Source organism: Haliotis rubra, unplaced genomic scaffold, assembly GCF_003918875.1.
Source record: "Haliotis rubra isolate DU_JTF1 unplaced genomic scaffold, ASM391887v1 Scf737, whole genome shotgun sequence".
In the NCBI taxonomy this organism is placed as follows: Eukaryota; Metazoa; Mollusca; class Gastropoda; order Lepetellida; family Haliotidae; genus Haliotis; species Haliotis rubra.
Window position 1 is genome coordinate 203,988 of NW_025767454.1, and position 19,714 is coordinate 223,701.

The 19,714-nt window shown below is 41.0% G+C and overlaps 1 protein-coding gene across 1 annotated transcript in view; it reads left to right on the forward strand.

Moving 5' to 3' along the window:
- Positions 1 to 19,714, forward strand: part of LOC124259785 (KICSTOR complex protein SZT2-like) — a 140,359-nt gene that overhangs the window by 115,142 nt on the left and 5,503 nt on the right. The window contains 20 exon segments of the mRNA XM_046693992.1: positions 479 to 666; positions 2,606 to 2,810; positions 3,208 to 3,321; positions 3,323 to 3,405; positions 4,459 to 4,618; positions 5,111 to 5,253; positions 6,768 to 6,938; positions 7,483 to 7,744; positions 8,527 to 8,603; positions 10,068 to 10,244; positions 11,773 to 11,902; positions 13,676 to 13,731; positions 14,288 to 14,386; positions 14,388 to 14,533; positions 14,568 to 14,708; positions 15,254 to 15,449; positions 15,686 to 15,899; positions 16,790 to 16,917; positions 17,868 to 18,150; positions 18,748 to 18,913. Coding sequence (XP_046549948.1) covers positions 479 to 666; positions 2,606 to 2,810; positions 3,208 to 3,321; positions 3,323 to 3,405; positions 4,459 to 4,618; positions 5,111 to 5,253; positions 6,768 to 6,938; positions 7,483 to 7,744; positions 8,527 to 8,603; positions 10,068 to 10,244; positions 11,773 to 11,902; positions 13,676 to 13,731; positions 14,288 to 14,386; positions 14,388 to 14,533; positions 14,568 to 14,708; positions 15,254 to 15,449; positions 15,686 to 15,899; positions 16,790 to 16,917; positions 17,868 to 18,150; positions 18,748 to 18,913 — 3,139 coding nt within the window.

Here is a 19,714-nt window from a genome sequence, read left to right on the forward strand (position 1 = left end):
TTAGAGCCAGATGTTTACAGGCTATATACCCACAGTGTTTGGGAAGACGAATACCAGGGTATGAAACTCCCAAATATTTCAGCCAGACCACTGGGTTGGTTAGATGTAAAACTTGCCAGCCCTGACCAAAACTTACCTGCCCACAAAATATCTTCATATACACGTCTAAATTTTAACCTGACCGTCGGGCCGGTGAATATGAGAATCTGGTTGTCCGTGTTGAAAATAACCCGTCCCTGGTGGTCGGGCAAGCAGGTATTTTGAATGTTGTGAATACAAGTTCTTGTTTACAAAGAATGATTAAAATGTGTTTTTTAAGGTGGAATGTTTTCCAATTTGATGATTTTTTATGCAAACATATGAAACAAAACAAGGTGTTTATTGTGCTTCGTCAGCACTGGAAAGAACTGTGCGTTAATAGCTTTTGGTTGAGCTAGACTCACCCATTTGTGTTTCAATGACATCTCTCTCACGCCAGACCCACCCAACGAGACACGTGACCGGCGCCACTCCATCATCAGTCGCCAGGCATCCGATGGCATGAGGATGAACACCGGGCTGCCGGCCGTCCCCCAGTCGGCATCCCCCTTCATGTCACTCAAGGGCATCGTCGCCAAGGCTGACCCCAAGGTTCGCATGACCTCTCCCCCTCCTGATCTGGGCAAGGTAACACACACAGATATAGAATCGTAGTGACTAGACTGATGGTGGTTGACACTAACATCATGGTGACAGTGCTGGCTCTACCCTGTACAGATGGACATGTGTTTGTATTTACTAACTTCAAGATTTGTAGAAACAAAAGGAGACTTTCCTGATAGATGCCTCTAAAACTTTAGATTCATACAGTCTTGTGTTGGTTCATACTAACTCTCAGTGCATGGGAACACAGGTGTCTGTAGAACTGTAGATCAAATTGGTCTTGTGTTGGTTTATACTAACTTTCAGTGCATGGCAACACAGGTGTCTGGAGAACTGTAGATCAAGATGGTCTTGTGTTGGTTGATACTAACTTTCAGTGCATGGCAACATAGGTGTCTGTAGAACTGTAGATCAAGATGGTCTTGTGTTGGTTTATACTAACTTTCAGTGCATGGGAACACAGGTGTCTGTAGAACTGTAGATCAAGATGGTCTTGTGTTGGTTTATACTAACTTTCAGTGCATGGGAACACAGGTGTCTGTAGAACTGTAGATCTAGATGGTCTTGTGTTGGTTCATACTAACTTTCAGTGCATGGCAACACAGGTGTCTGTACAACTGTAGATCAAGATGGTCTTGTGTTGGTTTATACTAACTTTCAGTGCATGGCAACTTAGGTGTCTGTCGAACTGTAGATCAAGATGGTCTTGTGTTGGTTTATACTAACTTTCAGTGCATGGGAACACAGGTGTCTGTAGAACTGTAGATCAAGATGGTCTTGTGTTGGTTTATACTAACTTTGAGTGCATGGCAACACAGGTGTCTGTAGAACTGTAGATCAAATTGGTCTTGTGTCGGTTTATACTAACTTTCAGTGCATGGCAACTTAGGTGTCTGTACAACTGTAGATCAAGATGGTTTTGTGTTGGTTTATACTAACTTTGAGTGCATGGCAACGTAGGTGTCTGTAGAACTGTAGATCTAGATGGTCTTGTGTTGGTTCATACTACTCTCAGTGCATGGGAACACAGGTGTCTGTAGAACTGTAGATCAAATTGGTCTTGTGTCGGTTTATACTAACTTTCAGTGCATGGCAACACAGGTGTCTGTAGAACTGTAGATCAAGATGGTCTTGTGTTGGTTTATACTAACTTTCAGTGCATGGGAACGTAGGTGTCTGTACAACTGTAGAATAATATGGTGCTGTGTTGGTTTATACTAACTTTCAGTGCTTGGGAACACAGGTGTCTGTAGAACTGTAGATCAAGATGGTCTTGTGTTGGTTTATACTAACTTTCAGTGCATGGGAACCGAGTGTCTGTATAACTGTAGATCAAGATGGTCTTGTGTTGGTTTATACTAACTTTGAGTGCATGGCAACACAGGTGTCTGTACAACTGAAGAATAATATGGTGCCCTGTTGGTTTATACTAACTCTCAATGCAGAGCAACAGAGGTATCTCTGGAACTGTAGATCAAGATGGTCTTGTGTTGGTTTATACTAACTTGCAGGGCACGGATGCTTGGAAAGAAGACTTTAAATTCACAATCATTCTATTCTCATTCATAATCAATAACCAATTATTGATCGCTTGCTGTTAAAAATGTGACCATTTAACAGCAATACTTTCATTGCATTACAAAAGACACTGCTAGTGGTTGTTACAGATTCACAGTGTTAATTAAGAAGGAAATCAAATTACAGTACATTTATACGGTACCTTGTGAAAAGTAACTATTGCTGATGTAAGATTTACATAAATATTCATAGAGATGTATTGACCATGAAATGAACATCATCTAGCATCAAAACCTGGATACCAAGATCATCTTTGGTTTAATTCAAATGTAACATTAAAGAATTTATATTTTTTATTAAAAAACAAAACAGTTTGGAAATGGAATGCTTTTGATTGAGGAAGCTTATATCCTTTAGAAGAACTAGCTATATTTCCTTCTTTCAGTCATTCGACTGGTCGTCAGTGCAGTCAACCACCCAGCCCAACACTCCGTCTGCTGGGTTTGGCATGCGGACAGATTCAGCCAGTTTGATGGCAGACTCTGGGCTGAAGGACCTTGTCACCAAGTACGAGGATGGAGAGCGGGGATCACTCAATAATGTTTTCACCACGCTTATGGACCCGTGGCTGGCTTACTGCAACAAGCTTGGTAGGGGACAGTCTTGTGAAACTATAAGCTAAAAGAGGGATTTTTATGGGGATTTATTAAGAAATGGAGCTTGGGGGGGGGGTGGGGGTGGGGTGTGTGTTAGGTGATGGGGGTCAAGGCATGGGAGTTGGAGAAAGGACAGTGACCTATGTGTGAAAATTCCTGTTTGACATTTTCATTATTATTTTTTTGTAAAACACAGCTCTTCAGTTTCTTTTGTGTTTGGAGCTGTGTATTCACCAACCATTTATAGAGTTTTACTGCCTATGAAGTGTTTGTATTTTGATGGATAGACGTTTTGGATTAGAAGGGTTGTAATCCTTGAACTGCTCACATGTCAATCCTGCTCTCTGTTCTCAACCTTGACCTTAGTTACTAAATGACCTCTACCTTGCAGGTACTCCGTCAGTGTTCCCGGTGTCAGCTGAACCTACTGTCCCGCTACTCCGTGGACTACGTGATGTACGAAATGCAGAACATCATCAAGGACCTGTCCCCCACCATTGTCCCCCGTGCTTTCAAGATCGTCAAGGGACATAGCATGGACGCCCCACTGGAGGGCATCCCCTACCATCCATGCCGGCACCCAGTGCAGGTGTGATTTATTAACTCATCATGACCTGTTGTCCTGGTTAAATGGTAGACAGCTTTACCTTCTAGTCTTGTTGAGGCCAAGCCTCATCCTTCATTTTCCATTGTATTATATCCTGATTGTGTTATGTCCCAACTGTGTTATGATAAATACCCTCGACCCATTTGTCACCATCGTGTTTGTTGAGTCAGGTTTTGATGACACAACACTTAAAACAGATTAAACTGAAAATACTCTTTTCTGAAATCAGTCAAATCTGGAAGTAACTCAAATCAATTTTTATTTTATTTCATTAATTGAGCAATTTTACCAAGTTCTACTATATTTTGTGAAATGGCTTGTAGTTGCATTTAATCATTTCTGTTTTTCATTGGCCATGAAGTTTTGGCTGAGAGTCAACTGCAACAACACTTGTGTGATGTCATAAATATGGTTAATGATTTAAACATGCTGGAAGTGCAATATGCTTGTCTCAATTGTTGCATGCTACAAGTACAACTGAAACATCTTGAAGCATAAGGACTTGCCTTCCCTCTTAGTACACAGGAAAATGTTTTGCCGCTAAAAATTGTTCATAATAGTTTTGTGGTTTATATAAATATGTCAAAGGCTGTCTTCTATGAAGCCATCACTTGAACTTGAGATTAATACCAAATTTACATTCAGACCTTTGATCGGTGGCTGGGGTTAAGGTCATGACTGAGAGAAATTTGAAGAATAGTTAGTGATATAGCTGGTGACGTCAGGTCCAAACCAAGGCTATGGTCATGAATGAGTCTGGGTATTTATCATGACTAGAATGGCAAAAAGCTCTTTCCCTGACTTCCCTTGTCAAGTGTTGGCTTCTGTTATCTTATTACTGAAGGGAGGTGGGGTAGCCTAATGGTTAAAGCGATTCCCCACATGGGCACAATGTGCGAAACCCATTCCTGGTGTACCCCGCCGTGATATTGCTGGAATATTGCTAAAAGCGGCGTAAAACTAAACTCAGTCAGTCAGTCAGTTGTTTCTATTGTGAGAACTACTACAACTCGTCTAAATTTCTGCACTCCACAGCCTCATTCATCCTTGGAGACCTCCCTTGATATGAACGTGTCACGTCAGAGGTCGATGGACTTTATTCTGATTGGTCGAGATGTTGAACAGTGGAAGACGTTTGTGTACGATGGCTCTGTTATGGATCAGCCAGCGTTTACGTCAACACCTGTCACAAAATGTAAGTTGGTAAATCGACAGCCTCCATTTATTCTTGAAATGTCCATCATAGAACTTCGACTGTCACATGCCTGGCTTGAAGTAAAAGGTTTATGATTAAACTCACACAGTACTCATGGATAGGGGGTCCTGAATGTCAAAATGTTTCGCAAACTCTTTGTAAGACGAATGTCAGAAAACAATTTTGAAATATACTGGTGCTAATCAAAAGAAGTTGAAGAAAAACCTGGTTATTTTTTCATCAGACTAAAGTTGATCTGTCATGCCATCTTTAAGGATATCTATAAATTCTTTATGCTAATGTGCTCTATTCAGTAAATTAGAAGAGTTACATGCCTTGCATTGACCAGGAACTTCTGTCTGACTTTCGACTTTCTGACACGACATAGTGGTCATGGATTAAAACAGTAAATCTCTTCTGCTCTTTTATTACAATAACATGTAGTAGAAATCGTGCAGTAGTTGTAAGGTCAGCAATGTTGGATGTTGCCAGCCTACCAGACAGTTCAGAAGTTCCAACCTCTCTTGTCTGCTGACGGAACGAAGAGTCAGGAACTTGGCAGATTCACCTTGACCTTGGAGAACCCCTTCGTCCCCAGACAGAGGCTGCTCATCATCTTCATCAAGGACAGACAGGTGAGATGTCACTCGGTTTATGGCTAGGATGAGTGTGAAGGGGAGAGTTTGTCCTTGAAACTTTATGCCATTATGTTATATTATCTTGCCTCACACATAAATGTCGTTTTCTGATTGGCTGAGCGGTTTTCTATTATTTTCATTGTACCCCGCTTACAAGCAAGTAACATTTTCCATGTACCCCACTTGGAATGCCGAACTCATTTGGTACTTCATAGTAGTAATTCTTTATCTCGAATAACATTGAATCACGTATGATGTACGGAAATTACTGATGTTTTGCGAATGCAAATCGATGGAAGGGAGATAACTCTAAATTTGTTTTTCTTGTCGTCTTGTCGTCTGGTACTCCATACTATGATCCGATACCCGTGCTTCAAACAGTTCAAAATACCTCAGGGCCCATGGGTTGATGTACTCTCAATGTTTCTTTATGTTCCCCTCGCCCTTCGAGCTCAGGGAACATAAACAAACATCGAGGGTACATCAGCCCATGTCCCCCTGGTGACCAGTGAACAACTTATAATGTAAGGAAATTTTTTTTGGAGTTTTTGGTATATGATTGTTTCATTAGTCATGCAACTGGAGGTGGACAGCCAGGATCTGTCTTTGTAGTCATCCCTTGTTTGTCATCATTGTCATTATAACTTGTGTCAAGTCTACTATTTGTGTCTCTTCTTGACACAAATCAATCCTTGTAGATGGTGCCAAATTTCACTGACAAATGGGATTTTATTTTTATTATGTTCATATGATGTACTGCCAAAATATTGATGAGGGGATTACCATACAGTATATATAAAGATATATTTCATTTGTGCATTGATGCAACAATATTTTAACACTTGCTTTTGTCAGTACTGTACGACTTTGGTATGTGGTACTCACAGGTGTACTGATGGATCCTGTTGGGGGGTTGTATCTTCAGCTATTGGTGTACTGTACAACTTTGGTATGTGGTACTCGCAGGTGTACTGATGGATCCTGTCAGGGAGTTGTATCTACAGCTATTTGTGTACTGTATGACTTAGCTATGTGGTATGGGTACTCACAGGTGTACTGATGGATCCTGTCACGGAGTGGTATCTTCAGCTATTGGTGTACTGTATGACTTAGCTATGAGGTATGTGGTACTCACAGGTGTACTGATGGATCCTGTTAGGGTGTGGTATCTTCAGCTATTGGTGTACTGTACAATATGGTATGTGGTACTCACAGGTGTACTGATGGATCCTGTCAGGGTGTGGTATCTTCAGCTATTGGTGTACTGTACGACTTTGCTATGTGGTATGTGGTACTCACAGGTGTACTGATGGATCCTGTCAGGGTGTGGTATCTTCAGCTATTGGTGCACTGTACGACTTTGGTATGTGGTATGTGGTACTCACAGGTGTACTGATGGATCCTGTCAGGGTGTAGTATCTTCAGCTATTGGTGTACTGTACGACTTTGGTATGTGGTATGTGGTACTCACAGGTGTACTGATGGATCTTAACTGTGACTTTTGCTTCCAGCTATCAGTGTACACATACAACTGGGCAGGGGACGTGACGTCCCACCTGGAGGAGAAGATCAACAAGCTGGTCAAGTGGAACAATGACCGGAGCCAGGTCCTGGGCAGCATCATCAGCCAGAAACTCGGACTCTTCCACCACAACTCCTTCTCTGACGCCACCAACACCCAGGTCCACCATCAGTTAATCTCAATCATGTTTTGGCATTATCTTTAAACATCATCTGTTGGCATAATCATTCAAGTGACTAACGGGATTGGGTGGTCAGGCTCGCTGACTTGGTTGACACATGTCATCGGTTCCCAATTACGCAGATCAATGCTCATGCTGTTGATCACTGGTTTGTCTGGTCCAGACTCAATTATTTACAGACCGCCGCCATATAGCTGGAATATTGCTGAGTGCGGCGTTAAACTAAACTCACTCACTCACTCATAATCATTCAATATCATTTGTTGGCATAATTTTTAAACATAATTTGTTGGCATAATCTTTAGAGATAATGTGTTGACTTAATCTGTTAATATCAAATGTTTGCTTAATCTGATAACACCATCTGTTAGCATAACATGTGGGCATAATCTGTTTGCATATTTTCACTGATTAATATTTCATCATATTGTCATTTTCTTCTGATCTGGCTAAATCGCACTGTTAATGTGCCTTGTTTGTGTGATCAAGTCTGCTTGTTTCTCATGCTTGTCTCCTTCTACAGGATGTGAGCCAGCTCTCGGACTTCGACAGTCTGATCAAACACCAGGCCCCTCCCCAGCGTGACACCCAGCGTCGACACAGCAGCATGTCGGCCCGTGATCGCGGAATCTCTCGCATGATGAGCATCTTCAGACCGTTTGACAAGACATACAAGAACCTGCAGCCTCCCCGCCCACTGCAGAACACCACCCTCATGTCCCTGCGTGACCCGGTGTCGGTCCACGGCAAGCAGGCCCAGGATATACGCAGCCAGTGTCGGAGAGGTGAGCTCCTCGGTGCAGGATTGGTTCAGGATAAGGGGAGCTCTGTGTAGTTGTCAGATTCTATTAGAGGTTTGAATTTCGTTGGCGCTTAACTATTGAGTGATCTGCAAAGATTTGGTTAAACTGAGTGTCTGACACCGACCTCAAATATGGACACAGGACATGACTGCTTGGTCATGTGATTATTATTGACTTTGTCTACAGGAAAACAACATGGCATCTGTGAGTCGCAATGTGACCTTCCCATTCTTTTGATAGATTTTGACTAAACTTTAATTGTAAGATAAAGAAGACTGCAAGAGCACTGTCCAAATGAAGTTTGGTATAACAAATAATTGCTTATTCTTGACGATTTCTTGATGAATAATCAAGATAAGCCCACTTCAGTTGCGGTTCTCAGGCCTTTGATTTCCTTGCTACTTGACCTTGCTACTAATAATTGCTTGCATTAAGTATTTGTTGTCTCATCTTTGTCAACCAATAACCTGTTTTAGGCAGTCTGTCTTGAAAACAAACTTTGAGAAAATTAAAGGCATAACTGTAAATTGCTGAAGTTAACTTTGTGGAAGAAAATTTCATTTTGTTGCTTAAACTATCAATCACTCTGGCTCAGAAATGATTGTTCGCAAGGTGTTTTGATATCACTCAGTTATTGCTGGCTCTCTCACAACAGTCACTCACACATGTGACTTACATGTGAGTCTTGTTCAGTAGTTGAAGTGATGAGGACAGGAAGTAGGCAGGATGGCTGCGTCCAACTGATGTTGACTATGTTGTTTCAGACACTGACCGCTTGGGCAAGCTACGGCAGCTGTATGTGGGATGGTTACAGAAGAACATTGCTAATCCACCAGTTTCTGTAAGCTCTACTGTTGTTTGTGATCTGTTTACAACAATGGCCATGAACTTGACCTAGATACTGATGTTTAATTTAGATAGTAAATCCAAACACCAATGTGTTGAACATAAAGCACGTACACAAATACTATAGTTGTCCAAGTTTTGAGAGAATTGTAAAATCATAACTAAATAAGGAGCATGCTGGAACCACACTTTGACATGTTTCACGACATATTCAGATCACAATTTCCTTATGATCATTTGCCCAATTGGTGTGTTACCATGGTTACTATGTTCAGTAAGCTGTGAACAGCTTTGTACAATAGGGCCTGGCCTTGGTAGCAAGAATGTGGTTGGTACCAGTGGTGCCATTGCTTTGGTCCCTCTCTGGAAAGGGCTCTGACTCAGGGTCTTGTCAGGGTCCTGTTTGAATTTTCTCATGGTCTGTGTCATGATTTTTCGTGAGGATCTCTTGCTAGCATCTTGACGGGTCTTGTCCCTCTAATGTAGCAGCACAAATGTTTCATACAAGACTGAATTTAACACCAACACCATCATCATCACTAACATCATCAACACCAACACCAACATCCTCACCAACACACTGTTTTACTGGTGTAATGTTCCATATATTTCATCATGTTTTACGTCAGATCATTGTCATGTATTACCAATCCTTTTCCGCATGTGAATCCTAATGTCACATGTAACCAGGGGAGATAACTCTCATTAATACGTATGCCTAGAGCACATGGCCAGAACTGAGTGTTGTGTCAGGTATTGGATTGAATTCCGGAAAGCATTAAGCTGTAACTGACAAAGTGATCACAATCATAATGCTGTCTACTGGACTTGTTATGTAATATCTTGAATGCTAAACACCTTGAAGAGTTGATTTTGTTAGATGATTGTTAGTAGGGGTGTCGCGATACGCGAATGTATCGATGCATCGATACATTTTTACTGACGATACGATACGCGATACATGCTTGCGTGTATCGATTCCTATTTTAAAACTTTATCGATTCAAATTTTTATACTATATCCATCTCCTTCAAAGTCTTGATAGTAAAATTATACGAGATCGCTCCGATAAATAGATGTAGCTAGCTTTACTTAAAAAATAGGTTGGAAACTAACAGCTTTTGTGATTGGCTAGACTATTTTGATGGACCAATCAGCGAGCGCGTACGTTGCCGGTAAGGTAATGCTATGAAAAGGCGCGAAAATTATGTATCGCGATACGTATCGTATCGTGACCTTAAAATCGTGATACGTATCGTATCATGAGATTGGTGTATCGTGACACCCTTAATTGTTAAACCCCAAACTGATGGAAATCATCCAATAGCGATAATTTCAACTGCTCTCAAAATATTTTTATTGAGATAACAGCTCTTAAACTTTGAAGCACATTTACAGTTGCCAAAGCATAGATTTTCTGCAGAACAGTTGTCCTCAAATGTCCTTTTCCTCTGTACAGGAGGACTACCTTCTCCTGTTGAAACAGTCTTCTCGGCTGTTCCACTACTGCGCCACCCCACTGCTGTTCCACCCACAATGGCGACAGCGAGTTGTGGAGAAGCCTCTCGCCTTTGTCAGACAGGAATCGACTGTTACACTGAGTCCTCCAGCCGAGAAGCCAGAGGGATCGAAATCTGTAAGTAGATTTGTTCTAGTGACTACAGTTCAAGGAACAGTTATAGGTTAAAAATTATAAAATATGAAACATGCTTCTATTTGAAATTCATCAATATGTTGGTCATTACAGGGGTATTTGACTCCGCCCTAAAGCTGGAATTCTGCTGAGTGCCACATTAAACAACAAACAAAACAAGGGTGTTTGAAGTATCAATTAAATGGTGAACAAAAGATTTGACTTTAATTAAGAGAATATTTTTTTCTTTGAAATCAATGAAAAATGACAATGGTAAAAAAACATTATTTGAAGGTTCGAGAATAGTTTCCATAAAAATCAGTGTGAAACACAGAAGTATTGTTGAATATATATACAAGAATATATTTTTACAGAATTCAATAATCTGATAGTAGATCACAGTTTCTCCTAGGTAGATTATAATATCAAATACATAGATTTAAGAATCATTCACTAATACTCTTCCATACTTTCCTGGTCACAGATTGGGCAGTTGATGGAGAGCACAAGGTATACATGTACAAATTTGACCCTAGATGTTCTATTTAACACCAGCGTTTTCTCAAAATGTAAGAAACTACATTGAAATTGTACTGTCAAGATACTGGACTCTGTTATTTTAGGGAATCTGAGCTACAAGTCAAGAGTGTCCAATATATCATCAGACACAATGTTGTATCTACTGTGATATAGATGTATAGATATATATGAAACATAGTTTTGTAGTTTGTAAATACCATTGAGAGAGCAATACAATCAAAAGTACTTGTCTTGTCCGATCTTGTCTCAAAACCATCCTCTTCAAACGAGCATTCGACTAAGAGCACATGAGCAGGACTCTGGATATGTAGGGCTATACAAATGTCTATTTTGATTTGATTTGATTTGATTTGTCTTCCAAACCTGTTTACTTCTTGTGGATAAATATGTCTAAACCAAGGTAATATTGCCGTACCCACACTCTGGCAGTCCAGTTTTTGATCATTTTACCTTTTATTGAAGGAAAAGACATTTAATTTTATTTGTTGTGACAAAATGCAAATACTTGTGCTTGATTCCTTGAGATTTCCACAAGTTAGGTTATCAAAGTTGCATTCAAGTTGAAAAAGTGCTGTTGACATATTTGCCCATTATATTAACTCATTTCAAGTTATAATCACAACTATAAAGACAGCAGTGATCAACTTGATGTTGATGGTGAACATTTAAGTAAAATAGCAAAATCACTTTCTGATTGATGAAAATACACATTTGTCAATGTCTACTGTCAGTCATTTATATCAAGAGGTACTTCAGTGAGGTGTACAACATCTCGGGTTCTGTTAATTGTTTGATCGGTATTCTAGAAGTTGGTGAGTCAAAAGTGAAATGTACAACCATATAGATTCTTACATCATTATGAAGCTAAAAATGTAAGAATCTACATCGAAACATTGCTCTGTGCAATAAACACGAAGTTGTCATCCATAAAGTTGTATGTTTCATTTTCGGGTTCTGTTGTCTACGACTGATGTGTGTGTGTATATTTCAGTGTAGTCCCAGCTGTGGGCTACACGTGCCCTTGTTGCAGTACTTTGGGGAAGTAAGTCAGCGTTGTAGATTGCTGCCAATCTTTCGTTCATTGCAGTGGTTCTGTCATCAAACTCCTCTGTTGTCGTCATGTTAGACACTCATCAGCTGTCACATTTCCTTTGACGGCAGCACGTCTATTACAGTATTCAGTTCCAGACTCACTGTGTCATCAGTTTTGTCGTCAAAATCAAGATTTGGTTCTCCATTTTGTTAATGTGTTTATATTGATTGAGTGTGGCAGGAGATTATACTTATTTGTGAATAACCGTGAGAGTAGAATCTACTGTTTTTTAGATAACTTATCATATAATGGATAGTGGTATCAATGCAACACACTGATCTGATAAACTTCAGGATCAGTATCAGGATCCGATAAATATGCAAATAAGATCATGTGACAGGATCTACTTTGATTAAATCTTTTCGCAAACGTGATGCCATCTTGCTGAAAAACAAAAGCATTTTCAGTATATATGTTTCTCAACATGTGTATTTATAAAACAATATGACTTCCAGTCAGGTTGGTACAATATACCATACGGGCGGTTATCTCAGACGTTGTATTCCTCTATTTCTAAAGTATTTTTCTTGAGTGAAAATATGTCTGAAACTAAGAATGACATTATATGATAAAGAGATTATTACCCATGTGTGTCTCGGTATGGCAAATATCGTATATTATAAATATAAAACATGTTACTTTCATGAAAGGTTCATGTAATGGGTAATACAATTTTTATTCCAAATATATACTTTTTACAACTCAAAACACACTTGGTTTATAATCTCTATAGAAGACACTGGTAGTATGTTATTAGGTGTAGGATTTTCTTTTGTGCATGATATCATCATGGTTTGTGCATGTTTTATGATATTCTGGAGTAGGTCAAAGTTATCAGATCTTCTCCATTTTGTTGGTGTGATTATATTCATCGAGTGTGGCAGGAGATTATATTTATTTGTGAATAACCATGAGAGTAGAAGCTACACTGTTTATAGATAACTTTATCATATATTGGATAGAGTGAGTGAGTGAGTTGGGTTTTACGTCGCTTTTAGCAATATTCCAGCAATTTCACAGCGGGGGACACCATAAATGGGCTTCACATATTGTGCCCATGTGGGGATTCGAACCCGGGTCGTCAGCGTGACGAGCCGACGCTTTAACCATTAGGCTACCCCACCGCCCCTTATATTGGATAGAGGTATCAATGCGACAAACTGATCTGTTAAACTTGCTATCAAGATCCGATAAATATGGAAATCCTTTCCTGTTTTCATGACTTCCTGACTTAACCAGTTATGATTGTGTATTTCACCCTGGAGAGGTAGAAAAGATACCCAGAACCATGTGCTTTTTTATCAAAGACAGCAAAAAGTATGGATTTCATGTTCAAAGTGACCACATGTGAAGATCCGGGATAGAATTGGTCTTCAGCAACACATGTTTGTCCTGAGAGCAACTAACAGGATCAGATAGTCAGACTGGCTGACGTGGTTGACACGTCATTGTATCAAAATTATGTAGATCGATGCTCATGATGTTGATCACTGGATTGTCTGGTCCAGACTTGATTATTTACAGACTGCCATCATATAGCTGGAATATTGCTGAGTGCGGCGTTAAACAACAAACAAACAAAAGATGAGAATGACCCTGATTGGAGAAGGTCAGTTTACTCTACGAAAGATGTGGTAACCCAGTTTTCCAGGTCCCTACAGTTTGATCTACAGAATTATGTCCCTTTTGCATGCCAGGAAGCAGTGATTGTGGGTTGAAAGCCATAGTCTGCCCTGATTGTTTCTAGGTATGTAAACATTATACACATGTTAATGCTAAACATCAATGCCCTCCACTTCAGTGCTGAAAGCAGTGTTACTCCAGAGGGCAGTCCCTCAGGAAGTGTCATTCATAACAGTGTGATAAATAGAGCTTGCATAAAACACACCAACCCTTTAACTTGTGGTGATTTTTTTTGTAACAAACACATTGACAAATAATACGATCAGGGTTAAATTCTATTGGTTTTAATACATGACTTGTTGACACTGGTCCAGTATGTGGTTTTCATTGTCCTTTTGAACATTTTTAACAGGAATCATACTTAGTGATTTAACACTTCGACATGCATGCCCTGATGAAACCTTCTATAGCTTTCATGGAAGTGATTCATTTGTTTCTGTGCTAACCAACTGTTTCAAAATGTCACATAGATCATATAAAGAATGCTGTTCTCGTGGTCATCTTGTGGACATTTTTGGAACAACTTGAAATGGATTATGACATAAAAATAATATGAATAGTTTTAAAGAAAATATTATTTCCTCAGTATTTTTTTTTAACCATCTTGGGGTAAGTTATTATATCAAATGATATTGTTTGATAAAGTTTAGCCAAAGAACACTATGTTATATTATTTCAGGTGATGTTTTATTGTGTTCTGATGTTGTAAATACTATCGCCACTGTTCCAGCGATCTCGCCACAGTTCTGGAGCCTCAATAAGCAGCCTGAGAACCAAACGCTCCGACAGTCAGGATGGCAGGAAGAAATCTGTGACCCCCCAGGACTCCCGAAGTCCGCCCCAAGCCCCCTGACCCCTCCCTCGATGAGGCGTGGCATGCTGAGCTTCGTCGCAGCTTCATCAACCAATACAAGAGCTACCTGAAGGATCTCGGCTTTGTTGTCATCAAAGTGCAGCATGCTCCGTCAAAGAAGAGGTAGGAGTTGTTCTACAAAGTAGGATGGATGAGTTTGTTTAGCTTCCATTGTCGTGGTGATTCTAGGGTACCCCATATGTGTATCTTGTGTTTGTGCCCCATGCCAGTCTTGCTACTCTAGAACGTTGCCATCACTGATGGTGCCCCCAGACAGCCATGCTCCGTCAAAGAAGAGGTAGGAGTTGTTCTACAAAGTTGGCTGGATGAGTTTGGTTAGCTTCCATTGTCGTGTACCCATGCAGATGTGTGTCTTGTGTTTGTGACCCATGCCTGCCATACTAGTCTAGAACGTAACCAGAATTGTGTCTGATGTTGTACAAGTGAGTTGTCTTGTGTCAGGTACAGCAAGGTGGTGCCCCTGACGGCCATGCTACACTAGAACGTAGCCAGCATTGCGTCTGATATTGTACAAGTGAGTTGTGTCTTGCGTCAGGTACAGCAAGGTGGTGCCCCTGAGCTGGCCATGCTACACTAGAGCATTAGCCAGCATTGCGTCTGATGTTGTACAAGTGAGTTGTGTCTTGTGTCAGGTACAGCAAGGTGGTGCCCCCTGACGGCCATGCTACACTAGAACGTAGCCAGCATTGCGTCTGATGTTGTACAAGTGAGTTGTGTCTTGTGTCAGGTACAGCAAGATGGTGCCCCCTGACGGCCATGCTACACTAGAACGTAGCCAGCATTGCGTCTGATGTTGTACAAGTGAGTTGTGTCTTGTGCCAGGTACAGCAAGGTGGTGCCCCCTGACGGCCATGCTACACTGCTTGATGATGACCGGAAGTCGACGATGGTGTTCAGTCTCCAGAAGACATTCCAGTCCGGTATCATGATGATGGAGATTGGGTTCCGAGATGCCTACTTCTGTGCGAAGATGTTCGTCTTTGATGCACAGAGTCTCGGGACTCCAGTCAACCAGCAGGTGGGTGTTCTGAGCATCAGCTATATGCAAGACACTAACACACTTGCCAAGTCCAGGCAGTACAGGCTAGTTATGAAGCGACACCCTCTTTCATAAGCCTACAATTAGGCATAAAAGTTAGTACTAGGTATTCAAGAGAATAATGATAATTCACTGGACTTCAAGTGTAAAATTGATTTTGAGAGATATTGTGAGTCTCAGCAGAATATTGTTGTATGTGTTTGTCGTGTTGGCAGATGCGACTGCTGTTTGTTGACGAGTGCGAGAAGTGCAAGGACCTGATCCACGTCCACTCCTTCGCATACGACTTCCACCTGCGCTGCATCCAGACCTACCTTAGCGGCGAGGCCTGCGTCTTCAACCAGGGCTTCCACCTCACCAGCTTCCTCGCAGACTTCATCCGCATCTACCCCTACCCTCCCAGCTTCTCTCGTAACTTCCTCCGTCAAGGTAGGTCTGCCTTGCTGGCTGTCACCCTTGTGAATAGTCCTGGGAGAAATCAACTAGTTGACATTATTTAGTGAAAGAGGTCTTACATGCCCAACTCTCTCTGGAAGATTAGGATCTTAAAATTGTGTGTGATGTGTAGACATCAATTAATGAGTGACAAGGAATGGCGGATTGTCTGTCCCTAGTGAATTTCATTTTATAAGTCACAAGCATTAGCACGTCTCATAAAATTACATTCCATCGGGACAGATAGACCCTCATACCTCATCATGAGTAGTATACTGTTTTACCCATCATTAAATTTAAACAGACATTAAGAAGAAACACCAACATTCACCATTGTAAGAGAGTTACAGTCACATTTTTACAAATTCCTACACCCATGCCACGAAATTCCTGGAATATCACCAAATCATAGTCCAGCTACATTGTGATTCCATGAGTCAAATTGAGGGTCATGCAGCTCACCTAGCTCTGGTTTGACAGTGGAAACATTCAAACATTAACGGTTATAAACATTCGATTGAATTTGACAATATGGTGCAGACTCGACTATTTACAGACCGCCGCCATATAGCTTGAATGTTGCTGAGTGTGGTGTATAACTCACACACTCACCCACTCACTCATTCACTCACTCACTCACTTTTATCAGCAATAAAGACGTTGCCATGTTGTCCTTATACCAAACAGTAGCAACAACCAATCAGGTGGGAGGTTCCAGAGAATATGCTCACCTGCATCTTCTCGTACGGGTATAAAAAGTCATACCTTGGTAGTGTTGATAATACTGACTGCCACTAGTTTGCCTGTGCATGTGCACACTTTGCAGCGACATTGCTGGAATATTTCCAACAGTTTGACATTAATACTGAGATGATTTGTTACAGAATCTGCTGTTCTGCCAGACCTGCCCTGCCCCAGCCCCCAGCTGTTTGACTACATGCTGAAACAGATGAAACAACATGAGATGAGGGTGTTCAAGATGGTCCCTGCTGTTGATGCTGACCTTGACCCAGTAAGTAACATCAGTCACTATGTCACTGCATGGTTTCAGCTCATCTTTCTTTCCTTCTGTCTGCCCATCCTTCTGGATGATTAAAAGTTAAGTAAGTTCATGGCAAAAACAAAAAAAAACCAAATCTTTCAGTATTCTCATCTCCTCTTCAATCCTTTTCTTTTAGGATTTCAATTCAGGGGAAGGTAGCACTATTTTGCGATAGTGAAACAGTGACAAGATTTAAAGTTATTGAAGCTGCCATTGTCATATTGACTCTTCCTCTGGATATTCCCCCTCAATCAATCTGTTTTAGTATAAAAAATAAGGAGATAATAATAATAATAAGCAGATAATAAAATAAGCAGTTTGGATCCATTGGGAATTATTATCTCAGGACAAATTATAAATGATGACCTTATTTCTCTCCTTGCTACTGTTTATGGTATTAGTCACCCGTTCATGCTTCTGAATTTGCCGCCATTTATCATCCGTCCGTTTATCATTCTTACATATTACCATCATCAGCTCCTACGGCCAGTTCTGTTGTCCACTTGGCAGTCCATCCATCATTTTATAATCTTCTGACCATCCATCAGTGCATCCAACCATCCTTTCACTCCTCAGTCCATGTCTGCGTTCATCCTTCCACTTATTAGTCCATTGTTTCTTCATTCTTTCACCCCACAGTTTGTCATTCATTCTCAGTCACTCTTAGTTACTATCCTTCATCTGTCCTTCCAAACATTAGTCCATTAGCTATGCTGTTGCTCACTATTCTTCCTTCCTAATTTCCTTCCTTCTTCCTTTCCTCCTCCCTCCTTTTCTCCTTTCTTCCTCCCTCCTCCCTTTCTCTTTCCATCCCTCCTTTTCTTCTTCCCTCCTCCCTTTCTCCTCCTTCCTTCCTTCCATGTTCAAACACTGACACTACTACTACTCATTTCATCGTTTCCCTCCCTCCCCTAATCCAGGAGTACATCTTTGTGAAGGCAGATGAGTTTGCTCTTGTCCGACACAAGAAGCTAAAGCGTGACACGACGGATGTGACAGGAATGGAGGCGTCAGATGAGTACGATGTGGGACTGGTCATCATCCATGACAACCCCCGGGGCCTCCTACAACCCGAGGGGGAGCTGATGGTTCTCAAACTCAAGTTCTTTGTTGTACTGACTCGACGCAAGGATTGCTTCCCCTTGAGGTCTCTGGATAAGAAGATCGGAGAGTTCAGATCAGCAGCAACCAAAACAGCATTAGGTGCGATTACAGTCTAGCTATTTCTTGCACTGTTACGAACAATGATATGATAGACCAGTCTACAGCAAACAACGGCATCTGTGTCTTGGGTAGAAAAATGTGTATTTTGTGGGGATCAGCATTCGCTTAGGTCCTCAAATGCTAGTGGATCATTACTCATGTTGGTGTGGATCATTGTGAATGCACGTGTGGATCATTACATGATTTCACTCACATGTCTGCTGGTCTAGACTCAGTAACTGCTTTCACATGGGTGAAACATCCCGTGTGTCATGAATGGTCAGTCAGATGTTTCACATCACAATATCCAGGAAAGTATGTATACATTTTCATTCTTTAGAATTGTTGGTAGGCATATACACTTGAACATTAAAAATGGTATTTACTGTTACTAAAATTGTGAAGAATATATGTTAAATTTTGCCTAGCAGTATTTAACGAAATCAAATCTTTAAAAAACTTACCATGGTGTGACCTCGACTGCCCAGATTTCTATTTGTGGTTATACACATTGGTTTCACCAAAGTCGGAAACTGCAGTTTGTTGGCGCATTAAAGCCAGACCGTGTACTGAATACTGAGCGTGTCCCCTGTGTAGGAATGTTGGACACCCTGACCACAGCATCAGACGAGGAGGCCAGCCGGCCAGTATCGGTCAAGCAGCATCTGAGTGTACGTCAGGAGAAGGTCAACTACCTGGGGTATTCCAACGTCCACCAGACCCCCATCTACGACCTGTTGGTGAAGGAGGTGCAGGCAGGGAGGTAGGTTGTTTGATCAACATTCCAGTAGTTGGTGAGTAGGTTATGGAGCATACGACTTTATAGATAACAACTTCTTGTTTGTTGCATAGAATGACATTTTGGTTTAGATTCTTACACCAAGATCAAGCTGAAGTGGCTACAAGCAACTGATGAGAGGTATGTATAGTCTGGCAGAAAACTTTTGTAACGGTGCTTGGTTATTTTACTAAAAAAGTACATATTGACACAGTTCACTATTTGTTACACCAAAGAGCTGAAGGTCGCGTGTTCGATCCCCGACTGAGTCAAACCAAAGACTTTAAAATATGGTACTTGTTGGTCCCTGCCTGGCGCTCAGCATTAATGGGTACAACAAGGACTTGTCGGCTTGGAGTCAGTATAATGTGTCTGAGTGGGGTATTCATGCTTCACTGCAGCGTGGTATCTCAGTGGGCTAGCACTATAAAACCAGCTTCAGTCTGGGCTAGTACAATCAGCCGCACATACACATACACACGCATGCACATCGTCATATGAGCGAAATATTCTCCAGCGTGACGTTAAACCCAATTTCACCTCACCTCACTATTTGTTACAAGGGAGGAGTGCAGAGAGAGAAACAGCCAGGTGTGCTATTGATTCATTTACCTGTGCTGAGCCTTTCTGCCACACCTGCTGTTCCTCTCTCTGCACTCCACCCTCGTAACAAATAGTGAACTGTGTCAATATTTTAATGATAGTTTGTTAAACAACATTTTTATTATTAAATCATAATTCATGAAATTGACAATTCACAATGGTAGAACAATGATTATGCATCAT